The sequence below is a fragment of the Enoplosus armatus genome, chromosome 4, assembly GCF_043641665.1.
Source record: "Enoplosus armatus isolate fEnoArm2 chromosome 4, fEnoArm2.hap1, whole genome shotgun sequence".
NCBI classification, from domain to species: Eukaryota; Metazoa; Chordata; class Actinopteri; order Centrarchiformes; family Enoplosidae; genus Enoplosus; species Enoplosus armatus.
Window position 1 is genome coordinate 8,307,233 of NC_092183.1, and position 20,410 is coordinate 8,327,642.

Genomic DNA, 20,410 nt, shown 5'->3' on the forward strand with positions numbered 1-20,410 from the left:
GGACGGTGGTACTCTTTATTACAACACATTTAGAAAACCAGCTTGTGTGGGTAGACACCATTACCCAGACAGAAGGAAGAGCGAAGGTACCCTTTCAGTTGAGGTACTTTCTTGATGAGGGGCAGGAGCTGAGAGTCAACAGCTTTCTGGTCCTCCTTCCTCTGCTCTGTCAGCTGGTACTTCTGCAGATTGAGACGAGAAAAATCAGTGAATCATGCATCATAATTCAGGGAGTTTAAGTCCTATTGAACTGGTTAAAAACAGTAGTGTGCTCTTAGACAATATCAGAGTTAGTTTACCTCTTTTTCTGTATCAAAGATCTCTCCTTCCTGGTGACGGGGTCTCCTCAGCTTCTTCTTCTTGAAGTAGGCATCATTCAGAGTTTTGGGGATCTTCATGCCAGAGATGTCGATTTTGGTGTTGGTGGCAATGGAAAACTTCTGGTGAGCCCTGCGCAGGGGGACTCTGTTAAGAGCAAGAGGACCTAAAAGTATGGAAACAAGGATACTAATGTTAGAAAAGGAGTATAAAGATGCCAAACATCATGCTGATTGTGCTACTACTTTGACTTGTGGATGGTTCTACTGTAATGTGCATAAATATTGAGTTACCAAAATCAGTCATCCTTACCAGTGACAAGCAGGAGACCACTTGAGAGCTGCTTCAGGAACACCACACGCTGAAAAACAGGCATCATTAGTATAAAGCTACTGTTTTGAGTCTACTAATTACAGCATCAACCACTATAATATTTAGTGCCAACCTGAAGGATCCTTTAACTATTCAACTCAAGTAAAGAGCTCAGAAAAGTCATTTGTGCCATTTGGATAAGAAAACATAACTGCAATCCCCTTTCATGCCAATTCATTTAGACAAGGGAAAAATAAATGTACTTGACACTCATTGTTTTATCGAGAGGGCTCTCTGCCTGTCAGTTTCATAGCTGAAACATTATTTAGGTCAGCCACTGCTCAAAGAGTGTGTGGGCACACTTGCAGCCTTCCATAACTTGCCCATGTAGCGTTTGAGTGTGGGAGGGAGGGACAATGTCTGTGGTACTGAGGGTGTGTGATTATAGTGATGTGTCCAGCACGCTTGTTATTTTCATGCACAATAAGGATGCACCACTGATATTTATGCAGGGCCAATATCTTTTCACACCATGTGTTCTAGGACTCTTAATGAAAACTGATGATGGACAACAGTACTGTCATTATGTTGCCAATTTAAGACAGTTTTACCTGGAATAGTTCAGAAAAAAAGACGAGTCCTCCACAATTGCAATCAGCAAAAACAGTCAATGGTAGAGTTAGAAATGGTATAAAGATTAATGTCACACAATAGGACATTAATAGACTAAGCTGAAGAACGCTGCTGGCGTTCCCTTAAACCAAGTCCTGTTGCTCATTTTTAGCATTAGACTCCTGACCCCATTGAGGTTATAGCATGTCCATTTTCAAGTGCAAGTTGTATTTTTTTAGTTTACCTGTTACCTGTTTTTTTTGGCATGTTTGCTTTGTTATAAGAGTGACATGATATGATAGTGAGGGAGGCAGGAGAGAGAGAGGGGATGACATGTAGCAAAGGGCCTAGGCTGGAATCAAACCCATAAGATACCTGTCAATCAATGGGAATAAATGCAGATCATACCACGCTTTAATATTTTGATGGAAATATTTGTTAACAGATTACAATGACTAATATGTTTACATAATGCCCTTATCAGAGTCTGCATCAGTCTAACAAGTTTTGAGTAACACGAAGGTTAAATCCTAGTCCTAGAAACAAGCAGATTCCATGCCCTTAAACGCCCATATTGGACATTATAATGTCAACATTTCATGGTGGCACTATGTCATACAAGGGACATTACATATTCACCTTTTAAGTTTTCCCAACACATTAGAAACATTGTGTTAACGCTTTCATTTTTCAGCCTGTGATTTGAGTGTCAATTATTTCTGCTAATCCATGAGAACATTTAAATCGTGTGCTAGAAATGGTTCTCACCTTTCCACGGTGGCGACCAGTCAGCAGGATGAGTACAGTTCCTGGGGTGATGGAGGCACGCAGCTTCCTCTTGTGCTGGCTGAAGGGCTTCTTCCCGTGGCTCTTCAGTTTGCGGGGAACATCCTCTGTGGGGTAGTAGCGGGGCTACGGTAGGAGGACATTATAAATTAGTATGTAAATTTTAGGTTCGCTGCATAAACCCAGTGGAAGACATGCACATACAAAAACAAACCAAAAAGCCATGACAACACTGACAGTTCAGTTTGACAGCACTATCAACTAATAGGACAAGTTGTAATGAGATGGGAAGTGATCACCTGTCGCAGAAATTAAAATTTTGCACACCATTTGTGCTCACAATACTTGTAATAGAAAAAGAAAATCAGTAATGGTGTATATGATTGAGTAATTTCCCCTCACATTAGCACACATACTGGAGTTTTCTAAATGTGTGTGCTACTTATTTTTGAATTCCATTTCTCTGTCAGCATAATGACATTTACAACTGCAACAATCAAACTGAACAAAATAAATTCTGGAGACACAACTCACCATTTTGCGCAGCTTGACAACGCGAGTGCCTCCATTCTTGTCTCCTCCAACAGTCTTGACAACTGTGGCCTGTGGCTTCACCTTCATCTTTTTCTCCACCTGAAACAAGCGCAAATTATCAAAACATTATGCAATCAAGTGTGATGTGCATATGGCTTCTTATATCATTCATTTTGTGGGGTGTCATGGATCGGCCCTCACCTTGGTCTCAGTGGTCTTGGTTTTCCTCTTGTACATGGCCCTGCGGGCGAACATAGCGGACCGGGAGTAGCGGCCGATGCCCCGGGCCAGAACCGGGTTCCGGCTCCCATGCTTCTTCTTGGCAGAAGCCTTGTCTCCCTCTGCCATCTGATACAAAGTAAAACAGATGTTAGTGTACCAACTGCAGGAATGTTGTGTGAAATGTCACAGAATGTATTTGATGTAGTTCATTTCTAATCATCTTAAAACCAAATCATTCCAAACTTGGTTTGAAAGTACACTGTATAATTTACTGTTTCATAGGTATGGTATCAACTACAGAAAACTAGAACTGTATCAATAACCAGTACAGCGTTTAAGTAAATAGTGTTGCAAATCTGAACTACACAATGCAGTGGTAAACGGCAGAAACACCACGAACATATTTCAAAATGCACTGGTAAAGAGCTGAAAACATCACAGCCATACTACAAACTATCACTACATGAATTTGGTTGAGCGCTAAACACCACACCAATGCACAAGAGGCATGACTGGTAACGTTAGCTAGCAGTTAGCAACACAGTACATAAGAGTCGCTTTACTGGTCAGCCAGACACTTCTTCCTTTTCGAAATGTGTCTTTAATGTTTAAACGGAAAACATGAGTGTGTGAAAGCGGAATGGTATGGTAAACAGTACAGAAGACTAACGAAGGACAACACGTTTCTATTAGCCAGCTAGCTAATGTTATAGACAGCACGAAGGCTAGCCGGCGGCCTAGGACCGCCGATACACCAAACTGTTCATTATTACAGAAACATGACGGATACATCATGCTAATAACGATATCTAACGCATCGTCTAGATATACAGATTCGTTTCCTGATATTTGGAGATTGTATTTTTATTCTGTAACGCAGATGAGAACAGATTTTATTCCTACAGCAACATGAAGGCAAGGGTTTCTTACCTTTGCTATGAAAAAAAGACCGACATCCGGGGATGTGACGTTTATAAGGACGCTGCACGACGAAGCTGACGTAATTGCGTCGAGTTTCAAGGACGTAATGGTCCTTGTAGTCCTAAATATATATACTTCTGTATTCTCACTGTAGATTAGAAATAAAAACAACATTGCAATAGTTTTTAACGCAAATTATATATACAGTGCTTAACAAATTTATTAGACCACCACCCAGTGTAAGGTGTTTGCCACCGCTGCCCTAAATTAACAGTATTGCTGATTACCAAAATATTTTATGTTTCTGTAATGGTTAATCCACCAGTATGTGCAAGCCAAGCTCTTTAATCAAAATGATATCTTTAATGCTAAAATATAATTATTGTTGTTATCCATGAATTCTCAAATTTACAAAAAAACAGAAAAAAATAGTACAGCACATTATTATTTTTTGATTGAGATGCCAAATTACAGTTATTTACTTGCATTCCTGAACAGAAACATTTGTTTTGTGGTTGCAAGAATGCAAGCTGTTATCAGGGCCAAAGGAGGTCATACAAAATATTAAGATTTTTGGTTAATATATGTGAATAAGGACTATTTAGTTGTTCCAGTTTGTTATTTGCCTAATAAATAACAATACAATTTTTAGTTTGAAACAAGTTTTTGACAGATTTCTAAAATATTTGTGTTTTCTCATTTTTATGGCAGGTGGTCTAATAAATTTGTTAAGCACTGTATATATATATATAATTTGCGTTAAAGTATTTCGAGTCTTAAAGATCATATCCATGGACAAAGAACAACAACGTTTCTAACTGGACTTTTCTAATTGGTATAATTTTTTTTTAATGAAACAAACCTTAAACAGTCTCTGTAACAGCAGAGCATAAAACTGATTTTCTGGAAGATATTGTAAAGCACATTTAATACATCCATTTTCCATAACTGATTCTCCCTTGCAGGGTCACAGTGGGCTGGAGCCAACTTTTGAAAACGTTTTAAGAGTGTTGTTATGATCCAAAACTTGTCACTAAGTACATGAATGTCCGATATCAAATACCACCCATTCAGTAATTCTTTCTCCACAGTTGTATGCTATCAGTTTTTCTAAAACCATTTTGAGCGTATGTACCAAAATAATCAAGAAGATCAAAAGTCCCTTTACTTGCTGACTAACATATTTTTGGTAAAGAGATAAAACCAAAAAGAAGACTGATTATGTTGAAAACTGAATTGAATTCCCTGCTGAAGAAAGAAAATAGCTTGGCTGCAGTCAAGGGCTGATCATGAAAACTTAAAAAACAGAACTTCACTTCTTTTTTTGAAAATGTCATTTATTGAGATTGAGATTAATTGAGACAGAAATACAAAGTGAGTTTTTGCTGGAGCCATCACAGGTCAGACATATTTTCAGGCTGATACCTGATAACGGAGTGATAGAGAACATTTTAAGGCAAACATCAGAGTTAAGAGTTCCTTGAAACCTTACTATAACCCAACACAAACTATACTTTTTGAGTTAATAAGATACTACACATCTTCATGTGACCAAGGACCTAGCCCTGTATTGCAGGCACATACATAAACAGTCTCTTGCACCCTGGTACAGAGAGCGCAGAAACATCAGTGGCTTCCAAGGCAACACTGGACTGAAATATTTACTGTACAATTTTGAATAAATAGACTGAAACATGTATCAACAGTAAGCAGAAAAAATGCATGTTGCGTGATAGTTTTCTTTGAGTGCCAGAGAAAAACCAAGCAGCAGAACATTTGCTGTTTAAGTGTATGTGAAAGGTTTTTTAAAAAAATCTCTTTTTAGCATGTGTCATTATTTAATGCGAATGGATGGTGGTGCAAGACATTCTTCTACAGGAATTCTTCTGATTCTGGCAGCTTCTTCAGTCAGTAATTTTCAAGGATGATGGCGATGCCCTGACCACCACCGATGCAGGCAGAGCCGACAGCGTACTTGCCTCCTCGTCGCCTGTCGAAAACAAACCTCATTATTAAAAGCTTCTTAATGCACAGACATCTCCCCTGATATACCATTCATATAATTACTGAGGACAAGGCTACCTGAGCTCATGAACCAGGTGGGCAGTGATGCGTGCTCCAGAAGCACCGAGAGGATGTCCGATGGCAATAGCTCCGCCGTCAACGTTGCTTTTATCTGGATTCAGACCAAGAGCCTTGGCAACCGCCAGGTACTGAGGGGCAAAAGCCTCGTTCACCTGTAAGCAAATCACATCAATGACACAACTGAGTAATAACTACCAGAATGAATCAAAACATATATGAAGTACATTTAAATCAAGTACAATCTCTACTCCACTACATTTTTCTGACAGCTGCAGTTACTGGTTACATGGCAGAATAAGATTTTACATTTAATAAAAAAACATGATAAACATATCAAATACAGCACATCCTTAAAAATTAAACCAGTTGTTTCCAACCTTTTTTGACTAGTGTCCCCTTTATAAACAAGCATTATCTTGTGACCCTTAGGAGGGGGCCGACCCCTAGGTTGAGAACCACTGGAGTAAACTAGATAACTGCATATAAAAGTAGTTCAAACTAGCTCCACCTCAACCAGCAACAACTGTAAAAGGCTGCTTATACATGAATGCCTCAGTAATAACAATTTAATAATTTTCCACAGAGCAAGTACTTTCACATTTTGCTGATAATACTTCTGTACTTTGATATAAGTGACTTTTGAATGCAGGACTTTTACTTGTAATGGAGTCTGATGGATTGCTACTTTGAGTACTTCTTCCACTACTGATGAAATGACTTCATAGGAGGGAAGTTACAGAGATTTTTCACTAGAAACAAACCTCCACAAGATCCATATCATTGATGGTCAGACCGGCTTTTTTAAGAGCTTCTGTGATTGCTGGAACAGGACCTAAGATGATTTAAAGAAAACCGGAAGTTTAAGGAAACGTGTCAAATACCGCAACAGTTTATTTAGTCATTCATTGCTTTTAATTCAAAAGGGATTAAATCGCATCTCCATAACAGTGGTGTCACTCACCAATTCCCATAATGCTCGGGTCACAACCAGACACATGGTAGGCCACGATTCTGGCCAGTGGAGTGAGCTTATGTTCATTAAGTGCATCTTCACTTGCAATCACCACAGCAGCAGCACCATCAGATACACCCTGGAGATCAAGAAAGGAGTGTTTTAGTAATAGAAGGTTACGTAACAATAGTTGCACAATATTTATATTAAAATATGTGTTTCTGTGGAACGCTAAATGTCACTGCCTCAACTCATAACTCATTTAACAACTAAATGGATGCTTCTAGCTTTTCACATTACAGCATTAAACATTGTTATTGTTTAGTAAAACAACAACTAGAATGATAAATAACGGGATCACTTCAGATCCTGAAGAGTCAGCACCTCACGCATGAACTCACCGAGGCATTGGCAGCAGTAACAGTCCCTCCCTTCTTGAAGACAGGAGCGAGTTTGGCCATCTGTTCCAGTGTGGTCTGTGGTCGGGGGTGTTCATCCTGCGCCATGGACACCTTGCCTTTCTTAGCTTTCACGTCAATGGGAGCAATTTCAGCTGTGTAGCAACCAGCCTCGTGAGCTGTAATTAGAAGAAAGTTATGATTTAACTATTAATAATGAGCTTGTCTTGAACTTCTTAACTGCAGAAATACCAGATTTCCTGTTTAAAAACAACATATTGAAAATATGAAAATATTTAAAAAATATCAAGAAATGCAACCCATCTCACCTGCCTTCCACTTTTGTTGAGTCTGGTATGCATAGTTGTCACAGTCTTCTCGTGTGATCTGGTATTTCTCAGCCAGGTTTTCTGCTGTGATGCCCATTGGGATTTTGATGTGCAGGTCAGTCAGACCCGCCCACAAGGTGTCCTCCAGCTGTCAAGCAGATGAGGAGAGGTTTTATCTTTGTGTCAACAAGCTGACTTCATGGCCTTCACGTGGCTTCATGTATATTTGTGTCAAGCGTTAGAGAGAAAAGAGAAAATCAACCAAAAGCCAAACCTTGAGATCGACTCCAAACCTTGTACCAAATCGAACATTACGAACAGCGTACGGGGCCTGGCTCATGCTCTCTGAGCCTCCACACAGGACCACCTCTGACTCCCTGAGGCAAATCTCCTACAAACACACAAGGTAACAGGGTTTTGTTTTGGAGCAACAAGACAAAAGGTAAGACACATTATGTTCAATTGATATATGTGAAATATTGTACTTTTATTAATGTATGGATCATGCTCTTTGTAACACATACACCTCTGAATATAATACAGTCCAGTGCAGCATCACAGCTAACTATGACCTCAATGCTAACACATAGTTAAGCCCTACATGATAGTGCCTGACAGGCATCATAAAAGCAGACTTTATGGCAGAACTGTTTTGGATTGGATTGCATTGCATTGCATTATATTAAAGATGTACCTGATAAAGTGGTCACTGAGTGTACAACATTAGAGTTAATTCTACATTTGTATTTCTGGCAGAATGTTTTTTGCTCTTGGTGGAGCGCTTACTTGAGCACCATTGATGATGGACTGGAAACCAGATCCACACAGTCTATTCACAGTGAGAGCAGGCACTGGGATGGGAACACCACACCTGAGGCCCACATGACGAGCAATGTAGGGTGCATCGGCTGAGCTCTGAAATTAAGGGGGTACATGAAGAGAAATTAAAAGGTGAGGAACAAACCAAGGACACGAGTCAGCACACAAGTAAGTATTTTAACATTTTCATGTGTTGGTAGTTGCAATCTGTTAGATTTTAGGTACCTGCATGACATTTCCCATGATGACACTGTTTACAAGTTCTGGTTCCACACCCCCTGCAGCGAGGGCAGCTTTGGCTGCATGCTCAGCCAAGTCTGTTGCACTGTGATCCTTCAGCACGCCACCATAGGTACCGAACGGAGTGCGCTTGGCACCTACAACAAATACACCTGCAGAGAAACGCAGCATTTCAGTACAGCGACAAGGACTTCAAACCACCCACCACTGAGCTAGAGCCAGATCACAGCGTCAGGAGGTACTGGGCGGTGCACACTGCAGAGATGGTTGTGCATTGAGATACAAGATACGGTATAAAGGGGGAGACTAACATCAGATGGATCAAATTAGACTGGAGGGATAAGAGGAGGAACTTCTTGTGGATTTTCAGTCCTCAAGGTAGAGTATACACCTCTTTCCCAGGAATATTTCTCTCTCACACACACAGGCATATGCACACTATTAATGTTCATGGATTATGGAATTTTTCTGTTATTTAAAAAAAAAAAATTACAAACTATGTCTGTTGATTTAAGAGCTGTATCAAAATGAAGCCACAATCAATGTACTGTGAACCAGGGGTGTGGTGGATGTTTTTATCGGCAAGTTAAACCTGTTGGTTCACATGTACTAAACTGTGGTGCCTTCTTTGAAACAACAAAATCATTCAAATTTCCTTTTATTTATATATAATCTTCATTATCTTGGTCAGTTAACATTTATCTTCACCAGAATTGCCAAGAACTCATTTGAAAAACACATTTTCTCAACATTTTGAGTTAATGCAAATGCCTTGATGCAATGATGCACAGTGTTTCATAATAAACAAGTCCCTGATACTTATCTTGAACTACAGCGCTGATATGCCTTTAAGTTTCTAATCAGAGATTGAACTGTTGACTAACCTCTGGTACGTGTCAGGAAGCGCAGGATGCCTTGGCTTGCCATTGCATTTGCACTGCACTGAGCTTTCGTTTTGGTTTTTGACTAACTAACCGTATAAAGTAGCACCTGACAGCTGGAGGTGTGCGTCTAGTGTTGTGAAATATGTCCTGAATTTTAGACTCTCCTCTGTATATGGATTAAAATACAAATTGGAACTGTAACTGTATTTAATTTTTGAGGTACTTTTTCCATTTCATGCTATATTATATTTCTACTCCACTTAATGTCAGAGGCTAATATTGTTCTTGTTACTTCGCTACACTTATCTGAGATCTGTTGTTACAAGTAGTTAAAGTGTGCTGCAACTTGAGCAGCCAAGCCAATGCATCAATATCTATGATCCAAGGATGTAATAATAATAATAATTGCAATAATAATAACACTGAAATAGGTCACTTCGTACTTCATATTTTTGCTTTTTTACTGATAATATTTTTACTTAAATATATTTTGAATGCAGGACTTTTACACGTGCCCCACCACTGGAGATAATAATAAACATTATTAGTAAAAAAGCAAAATATTTGGACTTAAATGGGTCGAAAGGTGAGTGCAATGGACGGCTGTTATTGATCTTGACACCGTCTCGTCACCTTTCGCCTACTTTGTGATCTGAAAACGTTTCACAACTTTTCTGACATTAATATTTACATAGAGTCGACTTACAGTGATGACACTCATTTTAGGTCACAGATAATGCTACATTAATACACAAGGAAAAATATAGCTCTCACATTAACCATTCTCAAAGCAGCATAGCTAGCAAAGTTAGTTTGTCCACCAGCAAGCATGCCTGCTTTTTTTGCTTCCTGATGAACTGAAAAGTGTATGTTTACCTCTGAGTAGTGCCATGATGCCGATTCAATAAACCACCACAGTCAGGATCCAACTTTTCGACTGATAGCTTCTTGTGGCACTCCGAATCAGTCGGCGGTGAATATAAACCCCATGGATAACCGCGACCTTTCCCCTAAATAAAGCATCCTATAACTTTTCACTCGTCCAGTTAGATTCGACAAAAATGTTACATATAAATTCAAACTAAGACATTATTAAATCCTCAAATTGCTGTGAATGTCTTGCTTCGTTTTATTTAGTGGTTGTATTTTCGAAGTTTTCTAAATTTAACGCCGTATGTTTTCTTTGTGCGCAAACAAAATACTCGAAAGTGCGACCGTTAAATTGCGAGCGAGACCGTTCGACAACGTCATCTTACCGCGCCGCGTCTGTTCTGTCACTCAAGCAAGGGGACAAGCGAAGTGATATGTAACTACATGTGAACATTTCTGTTATTCTGACCACAGGAATGAGTTTAAAGTGAAACGACAGACAGTGGGAAACATGTCTGTGGCTTTATCGCGCTGCCTCTGCAGGGTTTTATCCCGACAGACAGCTCCGTCAAGGTGAGTGTCTATAGGATGATGTGAACTCTCTTTGATAGCTAACAAGTCGCTAGCCACCTAGAGCTAAAATAGCTAAGGTTATTCAGTAGAGAAATGCTTCTGAATCAATTCTGTGGTAAACAAAAAAAGGCAGGTGTTTTGACCTGTGTACTGTTTGTTGTGTGTTGTTTTGCAGTTTCTTGTTGGGAGAACATCACCATGCTGTACAGAGTCCTTGGTTTGCACCAGTGATGACACTGAAGACATCTGCTCCACTGAGGTATGATCAAGGCTGGATTATAAACCAACTGCCCTGAAGACCCAGAGCCACAGGGGCTTCAAAAGTCCCAGGTTCACTGCATGTCAGTTGGTTTTTGGTGATGTGATTAATTGCAAATTTGTTTGGGAATATGCACTATTCAAACATATTATTAACTAAAACAGATCCTGCATTTAACTGCTAATCTAGTGGCTCTGTGCCAAAATCTACTTTTAACATCTTTAACACCTTTTATCATTGCAATCACTATATAATTAGTAACTGGAGGTAGAGGTGTTTAGTCAGTAGGGGCCCTAACAGTCCAGATTGTACAGCTGAGGTGTGTTCTTACCTCTTAGGAAAAAAGGTCTAAAAACAGAAGTCAAAGTAATGTCGTGTCAGTTTAACTGTAGAACAGTAAAATTATATGGATATGATGCTATTTGTTGTTCATAATGACAACATAAATCCTAGACAATATTGAGTTTCATGTCACAGTATCAGTATATATTATATTCATATATTCCCCAGATCTGTTTGAAAATATATCTTGTGATTGAATATGCTCACATAGGGCTATACTTTGTACGTTTAAGAGCAGAGCCTAAAAAGAAGAAGAAAGTGGACCCAAGAAGGGAGCAGATGATAAGAGAGAGGCTGAAAAAAAAGCTGAAGAAGCTGGAGAAGGTTCCACCTGAGCTCATCCCAATAGAGGACCTCATCACTCCAGCCAAATGCTTGGATGAAACAAGGTACAGCTCATTTCACTGTTGTCCATGCCGTCATTTTCAAGTAATCACGTGACATTTGTGCTGAAGTATTGTTAACCTACCTGCTGTGCTGGGTGTGGTGACATACATACACAATGTTTTTCTTATTGTCATCAAATACAAAGTATTGCCTCAGTGGCTAAAGCCTGATATAGCTTATCAGAACTATTAAATCTATTAAAAATGCATCAATGAACAACATGTTGGTTTTGGTCTTTTCATGGAATTGTTTTGACAGTAACAAAAAAGTAGGATAACGCCAGCCGCATCCTTTTTGTCTTGATGCTTTGTCACATTTCGACTGAAACTGTCAGAAAAAGAAATATGTTCTCACCTCTCAGCTGTAGTACTGTCGGGAAGCAGCGTCAAACTCCTCTCGCACCGGATACAATTAGCAGCAGGAGGAGCAGTTTAATTAATCCAAGGAGGTCAACATTTTTGCTGTTTCTGCCCACTGGATCTGTGGTCAAGATTATGTTACATAACCAGTGGGCAGCTGAAAATCTTAACTCAGAGACCAGACTGAATCCAGATCTGTTCTCCACAGATTCAGATTTCAAAACAGTCATGACTTGGGTTTTACTTGAATTTTTCTTCAGTCAAGTTTGCTGTTCCAAACAGTAAATTTAAAAAGTCTTTTGGTATTAAGGCTCTCAGACATTAACACAACATCAGAAGACTGGCTAATACTTGCTCAACATTAAAATGACAAATTTTAATATCTTATACGTATCATTCGCCTTCCTTTGACGTACTGTACCTTTTGTTCTTTCCCTGCTATTGTGGTGCTTGCTGACTTTAAAGTGCTATAAATTGGTGTTTATTATTCTCTTACAAAGGAACCGCTCTGCACCAAGGCTGTCATTTGAAGAGAGTGAGGGTCGAGCCCTGCTGCTGAAGGAGTGGTGTCGATACAAACAGGTCACCACTTACCTATCACACCTCCATCACTTAAGCTTTTATAGAAAATGCTTCTGACCTTTGCGCTCCATCATGCATTTATTGAGCTATAGTTTGATGTGCTCGTCTTGCAGGAGCAGCACATGGCGGAAGTGCAGGCTGTTGAACTTGCTCTGGAGGCACAGAGGGAGGCGATGGAGGAGCTGAAGTTAGAGTCTGAAGAGCTGTACCAGGCAGCGCTGAAACCAGACCTGCTTCTGTTTCCCTTCTCTCATGAAGGTCCTACCTACACACCGCCAAAGACCACGTATGAAGCTCCTGATGGGAAATACAACAACATCACTAAAGTTTACACACAGTGATGGACAGGGAGTAGCTGTGGGTGCAGCCTGTGTGTATTGTCATTTATTTGTGTGTCCTTGTTTGTACATGATTCAGTGAGACAAGATGCAGCCTTTGAACAGCCTGCATGTACAGATGTGAAGGACACTGTGCATATGTTCTTTCTTTGTTGAATTCTACAGTCACCTCTGTCGTTTAATTTCTGTATCAAGTGCAACAACATTCATGGAAATTATGCACTGAATAGTCTGATTTTTTTTCACATTCACATCTCTGTATAAAACACAACAGAAGAAAACAAAATAAAAGTTTTTTATTGATCCAATTTGTTCAGAATAATTTTAAACATTGTTATTTAATCAATTACATAAGACAGAAAACGGATGTACAACTCTGTATGGGCTGAAACTGTAAAGCTGAATTCTGTCATGCACCAATATGTATTCATCACAGAAGAGTACCTACAGCATCAAGAACAGCACATTTAATAAGGTTGAAGACCATTCATAGTATTATTGAGAAATGTTGACCGGCTTCTAGAGCCAAATCTCCTGTTTTATGCCAACAAAAGCGTGTGAGTACACTCTAGTGCACCATCAATTTTTTATTTAACTCCTATCAAAACAACGCACGACAGATCATTCATTACCTATGAGGAATCTCGAAAAGGTATTCATTGCATTATTTGACTTAATATTGCCCTTTCCTTAAACTAAACACAGAACAAAACAAGGAAATTAATACTAAAACTAATTTACAGCGAGTCTGTGGGTGCTTCAGGTTACACAAGCTTTGGAGAATTCATTATTTATGAACAAAACACTTAACACTAAACAACACTGCCTTTGCGGAGATCATGTTGTAATTAGCAGGTTGAACAGACGCTGTCATCCTCATCATTGACCACCAGATGCTGCCACCACTTTTTTAACATCTGTTTTCAGACGAGCTCATTGAATACAACTTGAGATGAGTGATGAGAAGTCTCTCCTGCATGTGGCTCTAAACGATTTCCTTAAGTCCATTAAGTGACAAGAATCTAAAATCTTCATTTCACTTTGCTTTGGCCGCCATGGAACAGACATAGCAGGTTTACAGTGACCGCTCAGGAGTCCTGAGGCTTTTCCTGGTTCAGGGGCATGTGCCAATCTCTGGGAGGGTCTCGCCTCAGTTCCCACACTGGGGTGAACTTTCTCTGCTCTGCCACTCTGTTCCTCTCACTCTGCAGCAAGGCTTCCTGCAATACAGATAGATGACGTATAAAATGGCTGATTTCATTTTCAAGTTTACATGCATTTTTTTGGACAGTCACCCTGGATAGTGTCACACAGATCAAAAGTCTAGGTCTTTAAACAATGTGATTTCCTGCAACTGTACCTTGGCCTTGGCACCTCTGTGTTTCTCCCACTCTCTGCAGTTTTGATAGTCCTCTTTCCACTGCTGGCAGGATGGGAAGGTACCGTAAGTGTAGTAGTGGTGAAAACGATTCCACAAGCTTTTGCAGTGTCTGAATTCACACAAATAGTCATCACAGGCCCGGGGTGACTGTGCAAACAGACAAAGGCAGGAAACATCACCAAAACAACTTGTACAAATGATATTTTCCCCCCCTACTGCTGTGTCCGGTGAATTACTGCATCACATCCACTTCTCTGGTTACGCCTAACATGTAAGAGAACAGGATCTACCTGGGAAGTGTTAAAGTTGTGTGGCTGGCCATGGTTTGTGCTTCCAACCTCATTCAAGACCATTTGTCTTAATTGACTTGGTGATACATAAAAAGTGACATTATTAAATAAAACTATAATTGGAAAAAATGGCACTGAACAAAGTTGGGGAAAAGGCCATTCTGAAACAGAAACTCCTGGAATTAAATAAAAATGACCTTATTGTGAAAATAGGCGGGATTAAATAATTTCATACCAATGAGCAGAAGCTAAAATGTTGTGAATTATTTAACAATTTAAAGCATTTATTTAGTCAATTATTCATATGATATTTATTTCGTAATGTCTTTGTTAAACGTTGGGTTTACAAATATATTTGAATTAATTAATCGTCCACAAACAAGACGCCTTCTGAAGTATTGAGGAGCTTAATTCTGTGTTCACTTATTTTAAATAAAGCAGGAATTAAATAGCTGTCTGACAGCACCTCCCTACGGTCGCTAAGGTTTAGATGAACATCAGTCTCAGTGGCTAACCTGGCGTTACAATTATCTATTTTCACATGTAGCGAGTTTTTAAATTGGACTAAGCTAATGTTAGCTTGATTTCAAAGCAAATCGTCGATCAGATAAATAACTGCGGGTTTCTGTTAAAACCTCCTGCTCTATCTGACATTGCTTATTGCTAGCTAAGGTTAGTTCGGCATTTTAGCAAACAGCTAATTTGGCTAATGACTTTGCTAACTATTTGGTTCATATTTGGCACTCCCCACTCTTAATCAGGACTGTCAAGAACAAGCCAGATTAAATTAACTCAGGACATTAAGCAATAACGTAATAAACGATATCATATTTACCCTCCACGGACGTTCTGGCCGCTCCATTGCTAGCTGCGTTAGCTTCAACAGGAACAGTACGTCCGGTTTGATTTCATTTCACAATAAAAGCCCCACCACACAACTTTACAGCACTTCCTTTGAAAAGACTCACTTAAGGCTATAAAGCGCTTTTGAAAAGCAAACATCAAAATGAATCAAGAATATCGCTGAAGATGAGCACACTAAACATTCCATAATTATAGTCACATCATTGTGTCCAATTGATTTAAAGCTACTCTGCATGAAATCTAAGTCAAGCACCTGTTTCAGTAAATTTCTTATTGGCTTTCAAATATTTTAAATATTTTCCATGCCATTACACTTGGTCTAATTACATTATTACACTATTAAATTCCAATCACATTTGGTAGCTCATGTATATGCTTAAGACATTACAAAAATAATTATTACCTGCAATCAATTCATTTCAAAACAGTACTTTATTTGTCTGCAAATAAACTGGGGAAAAAGGAAAAACACTTGCAAATTATTCCTGTAACTCAGAAAAAAAACCCTCAAGCATAAAATGTAATTCTTTTAATAATTAAAAACTGAAGTACTGAGCTATTATTGCTCCCATTTTATCAGTGGGACTCTGGATAATAGTATATTTAAAGAGAAGTGTAAAAATGCAACAAATATGGAAAATGTACTCAATCAAAAGGTAATTCAAATCTGATATCATTACAACAATGCAAGTTATTCTTTGTGTTGGTGGTGTGGTGATATAGTTTACTACACCTGGCTCAAATCAGTCACCCTGGATTTATGAATACCAAATTACAACTGACAGCATTTTATGCAGCTCAGCCTCTGTTGAGCAAAATATTACTGTCAGAGTTTTAATGACATATAATCCAACTCCACAGCAAAACTCAGATTTCAGAGAGAGACACAAAACCCCAATGCATCTGAAGGCCAGGTTTTTTTTTTACTTTGCTGTTGAAGGGGACAATAGATATGGTGAGTCTGTGCACATTAGGCAGTCTCTCCACTTGAAATCCTTCAAGGCTTTCTGCCCTTCTTACGTAGTGACTGTCCTTGTCCAGAGAAGGCGATGAATCTGTTCAAGGCGTCATCCTGAGAGGATTAAAATAGATTTAACAGTGAAATTTAAAACTGGATAATTACAGCATGAGTGCTACATAAGGAAATGTATTTAGAGAATTCAATACAAATAAATAGAATGAATCACACAATAAAATAGTTTGGTTGATGTGCTACAGAAAAAGGCTGTACTGGAAAAGAGTGTGAGAGACTGCAAATACAGCCTAGTTAAATATTTACAAATGCGATAAAATCCTTCACTTTTCTTACATCGTCTACAAATTTCCTGGGCTGAGGCCTCGAGTTTCTGATGAAGGTGATCTTGCCAACTTTGAATTCATAGTTGGGAATGCCTCTGTAATGAAAGACGAGAGTTTAAGATTAGGAATTTACACTCAAGACAAAACACTGGTAGAAAGGTTCAATGTTCAGTGATGTGTGGTAAAACAAAGATTGAACAGGTTCCACTAATGGTCTCCACACAGTGTGGACCTCCAATAATCTCGTGAACTAATATGTCACATTGTGCAAAGTATGAATTACATCTCCTAAAAGCAAAGGAGACCATGTCATGTGACACCAAAACAAGATGACATGGGGAAGTGAGCAACGAGCAGCAGAGAGTTTAATGCCTGGAGAAACCCAAGGATGCACAATTAGAAGGGTGTGGACGCAGTCTTGGTTTGGCAGTGATAGGCGTGGTTTGGTTTGGCAATTCTCCAACAGGCATTAGACTCAGTATTTCCAGTTTTTTGTAATTTCCTGTTATGCTCTACTGTACCATAGTGGCATAGTTTGTACACCAGTCTGTAGCACCAGCAAAAAAGTGAGAACATGATACAGAATTGCTCACACTGCCAGAACCACTCAGAGTTTACAACTCTATGCATCAGCTGACAATCTGCTGTGTCTCACCGTGTCACACTGTAAGATGTAAGATTTACTCCTATCTGAGAGATCTTGTCTAAAACAGCCAAAGGACCAAAAACAACATAATGTGGGTTGACTGGTGGCACTCCCCTCATTTCCTGTCATCTCTCTACCATCTGCTGTCTAAAAAAACAAAATCTAAAAGGAGAAGCCTTATAATGTTGCAGCGTTATCATGTTGAATAGTTAAACCATTGTGTTACACTTGTATGAAATACTGAACATCTTTTCACCTTTTGATGTCACTTGGGCCAAGAGGGGCAGGGCTGGGCTCAATGCCTTTTGTTTTACCATCCAAACGATTGCCAGAGCCGGTGAAAGCCTAAGGATCAGAAACAGGTTAGAAGTTACATTAGCTCCAAGAATCACGGCTATCAGAAGTCATAGGGACATTTATTTGTCACTAACCCACAGCAACATTTACTCACTCTGAATCCTGTATCCATGTCAGCGTAACTGCTGGGATCTGTTTCTTCCTCCTGTGAAGAAAATTAATTTTATAAAATTGTTCAGAGCACAAAATGTAAAGGTGTCTTTAGGGTTTGGTCCTTACTGTTGGTTCTTCCTGGTGCTGAGGTCGTCGTTCAGGCTCTTTGTAACCCAAAGGAGCATCGAAATCCACCTGAGAAACAGAGTCACAACACATTTAAAGTGTAGAACGCAACGGAATACTTTAATGTTGTCTGAGACAATATAGAGAGTCTTACGTTCATATCGCACTCGATGATGGATACTGCTTTATCTGGCTTGGTCTCCATTACTCGCAGCTCATATATCTGAAACAAACACACAGATTCCATTAGCAGAGATAAACATATACACATATTAGTTCAACACTAATTTGAATAAATGTATTTACCTTTTCATTGTAGTTGATCGCTATGACATCACCAGTTGTCAAGCAGGCAAAGTTCCTCAATGCGTTCTCCAGTCTGTAATAAAGTGACTACTCAGTTAATCACAAAAACACAAAATATGAAAAAAGGTCTATTTAACGATCCTAACTGATGTTTCTTACACAGCCTTGGGGTTTGTGATGTCCAGGAAGTCAGGGCTCTGTGGCTGGAACTTTGAGTAAGTGGCCACCATGAGGTTAACACTTTCCACTTGGACCAGACCACCTTCTTCCAGCAGGAGATTCTGCATCATCTGCAGCACACAAAACAAAGCAAATATCAGTACTGCCTTGACTGATACAATACTTTAGAATTCCACCACTGATGACAGCAGACATTAAACTTGTTACTGTTTCTCACCCAGTGTGGCAGGTAGCAGATCCCCTCATCTGCCACAAACTCCAGAACACCACAGTGTGTCATTCTGTCTGAGTTCTTGTTGGTCAGTTTGAACAGCATTGGATAAGTGATATTAAGCCTGCCTGTACAAGGAAAAGGAGGAGAAAGGTTACAACCATGAAGGGTTCGTTCACACAGGACATTTATAATGAAGAGGATCTTGATTTAACTTGGACTTACTGAGCTGGTCGAGGGCTGAAGGTGGCATTATTACTAAGAGAAAAAAAGAAAAGTTAATTAGTTGAGACATTAGCAACAAACAAGATCACGTTAACAACACAAACACATAAGGTACAAGTATGAATGAATGGTAACTGTTTGTTATGAATGAACTAGACCTACTAAGAAAGAAAATGAGAAATTGATCACTCTAATTAGACATTTCTTTCTATCATTTCACCCCTATGTTTACTGCAGAATTCTTGAGATTTTACCAAAGATGCCAAAACCTGTTTGTTTTCAAACGTTTAACTGGAAGTGTCTGAAAGTATATGGCCAACTTTTATGACAATAATACTTACTTTTGCCTCCTTTCTCCACGTCGGAGCGGTCGTTAGGACCTGCCAGCATGGACACCGAGTAGCAGCGGTACTGAGTGGAAAAGCGGTTCTGAAAACCCCGGGACATCGGGTGGTCAAATACGTGGAAGGAAAACTGTGGGGCAAACAAACTCTCATTAACAAACACACACACTTATATTTTACGTGAGTCGGTAACGTCCACGTAGGACTTTAATTCCAACATGACAGGGCACCTTCCTGCTGCTGTCGTGTTGTTGTTAGCCGCTCGCTAGCTAAACTGCTTCAAGTACGGTTTGTTTTGAGATGAATGTATCGTCAACGTTGAATAAAAGCAGAGTGTTACTCACCATGTCGACAGTTTGGGTATTTGGTCGTCAAACGACTCAAATCGAAATGTCTGTTTCTGTTTTCTTATTTGAAAATTTGCCTAGGGGATGCAGATTTCCACTGTTGTCATCCGCTTCTTCCGGAAGTGTACTCGCTGACAATAGGAAATGACGACACGACAGAAGTTGGCCAATCACAGCAGCCCATTGAAATAATCATTTTCTAATTCCTAATAAAATGTTCCCTGCAATATCCTCCATTTTTAGATGAAAACGACTTCCCATTTAGCTTCCCATGAGAATATTAAAGATGAAAATTTTACATTACATTATTATAAATACTCTAACAGCTGCAGTTGGACTCACTTTTTTTAAATAAAAAGAAGCAACAGAGGCTCTTAGTCCCTCGCATTAATCAAACTCCAAAAGCGGCAAATACCATTTAACATCTCACAAGATGCATTTCGTTAGCTACTTAATGGACCATGTGGTGGGTGTCAAAAATTCAATCTCAACCAATACCATCTTCTCATTAGACACTGCCTGCCTGGTAAATGTTCAGATATTTCGCGTAACTCCGCCAGTTTGTTTTCTGTTAAACAATATTTGCCTCCATGCTCAAGCTTTACAGACAGCATGAATA

The 20,410-nt window shown here is 39.3% G+C and overlaps 5 protein-coding genes across 6 annotated transcripts; 1 reads left to right on the forward strand and 4 right to left on the reverse strand.

Annotated features, from left to right (window-relative positions):
• Nucleotide 1: 1 nt before the first annotated feature.
• rpl6 (ribosomal protein L6) lies at nucleotides 2-2,938 on the reverse strand. Its single transcript, XM_070903971.1, has 6 exons — nucleotides 2,764-2,938; nucleotides 2,563-2,661; nucleotides 2,011-2,154; nucleotides 631-679; nucleotides 300-484; nucleotides 2-182 (listed from the first exon to the last, which is right to left on the reverse strand). Exons 1-6 carry the CDS (start codon nucleotides 2,908-2,910, stop codon nucleotides 30-32), a joined length of 777 nt encoding a protein of 258 aa, XP_070760072.1. The 5' UTR covers nucleotides 2,911-2,938; the 3' UTR covers nucleotides 2-29.
• A 2,092-nt stretch (nucleotides 2,939-5,030) lies between these two features.
• acaa2 (acetyl-CoA acyltransferase 2) lies at nucleotides 5,031-10,416 on the reverse strand. The gene is made up of 10 exons (XM_070904247.1): nucleotides 10,289-10,416; nucleotides 8,514-8,680; nucleotides 8,256-8,384; nucleotides 7,744-7,860; nucleotides 7,470-7,617; nucleotides 7,144-7,319; nucleotides 6,752-6,881; nucleotides 6,552-6,622; nucleotides 5,788-5,942; nucleotides 5,031-5,695 (listed from the first exon to the last, which is right to left on the reverse strand). Exons 1-10 carry the CDS (start codon nucleotides 10,302-10,304, stop codon nucleotides 5,614-5,616), a joined length of 1,191 nt encoding a protein of 396 aa, XP_070760348.1. The 5' UTR covers nucleotides 10,305-10,416; the 3' UTR covers nucleotides 5,031-5,613.
• Nucleotides 8,592-13,425, forward strand: mrpl40 (mitochondrial ribosomal protein L40). 2 transcript variants are annotated; one of them, XM_070904248.1, is made up of 6 exons: nucleotides 8,592-8,906; nucleotides 10,757-10,855; nucleotides 11,031-11,114; nucleotides 11,690-11,845; nucleotides 12,703-12,784; nucleotides 12,898-13,425. In XM_070904248.1, the coding sequence occupies exons 2-6, from the start codon at nucleotides 10,794-10,796 to the stop codon at nucleotides 13,123-13,125; spliced, it is 612 nt and encodes a 203-aa protein (XP_070760349.1). In that variant the 5' UTR covers nucleotides 8,592-8,906; nucleotides 10,757-10,793; the 3' UTR covers nucleotides 13,126-13,425. The 2 variants fall into 2 exon arrangements, with proteins under 2 accessions (XP_070760349.1, XP_070760350.1); XM_070904249.1 differs by lacking the exon at nucleotides 10,757-10,855 and having other exon boundaries at nucleotides 8,593-8,906.
• c4h22orf39 (chromosome 4 C22orf39 homolog) lies at nucleotides 13,400-15,665 on the reverse strand. The gene is made up of 3 exons (XM_070904250.1): nucleotides 15,629-15,665; nucleotides 14,483-14,650; nucleotides 13,400-14,342 (listed from the first exon to the last, which is right to left on the reverse strand). Exons 1-3 carry the CDS (start codon nucleotides 15,653-15,655, stop codon nucleotides 14,211-14,213), a joined length of 327 nt encoding a protein of 108 aa, XP_070760351.1. The 5' UTR covers nucleotides 15,656-15,665; the 3' UTR covers nucleotides 13,400-14,210.
• Nucleotides 15,666-16,104: 439 nt separating this feature from the next.
• On the reverse strand, nucleotides 16,105-19,914 carry ufd1l (ubiquitin recognition factor in ER associated degradation 1). The gene is made up of 12 exons (XM_070904402.1): nucleotides 19,789-19,914; nucleotides 19,442-19,574; nucleotides 19,101-19,133; nucleotides 18,882-19,003; nucleotides 18,644-18,774; nucleotides 18,485-18,557; nucleotides 18,333-18,401; nucleotides 18,179-18,247; nucleotides 18,054-18,104; nucleotides 17,859-17,947; nucleotides 16,967-17,051; nucleotides 16,105-16,729 (listed from the first exon to the last, which is right to left on the reverse strand). The coding sequence occupies exons 1-12, from the start codon at nucleotides 19,789-19,791 to the stop codon at nucleotides 16,655-16,657; spliced, it is 933 nt and encodes a 310-aa protein (XP_070760503.1). The 5' UTR covers nucleotides 19,792-19,914; the 3' UTR covers nucleotides 16,105-16,654.
• Nucleotides 19,915-20,410: the final 496 nt, after the last annotated feature.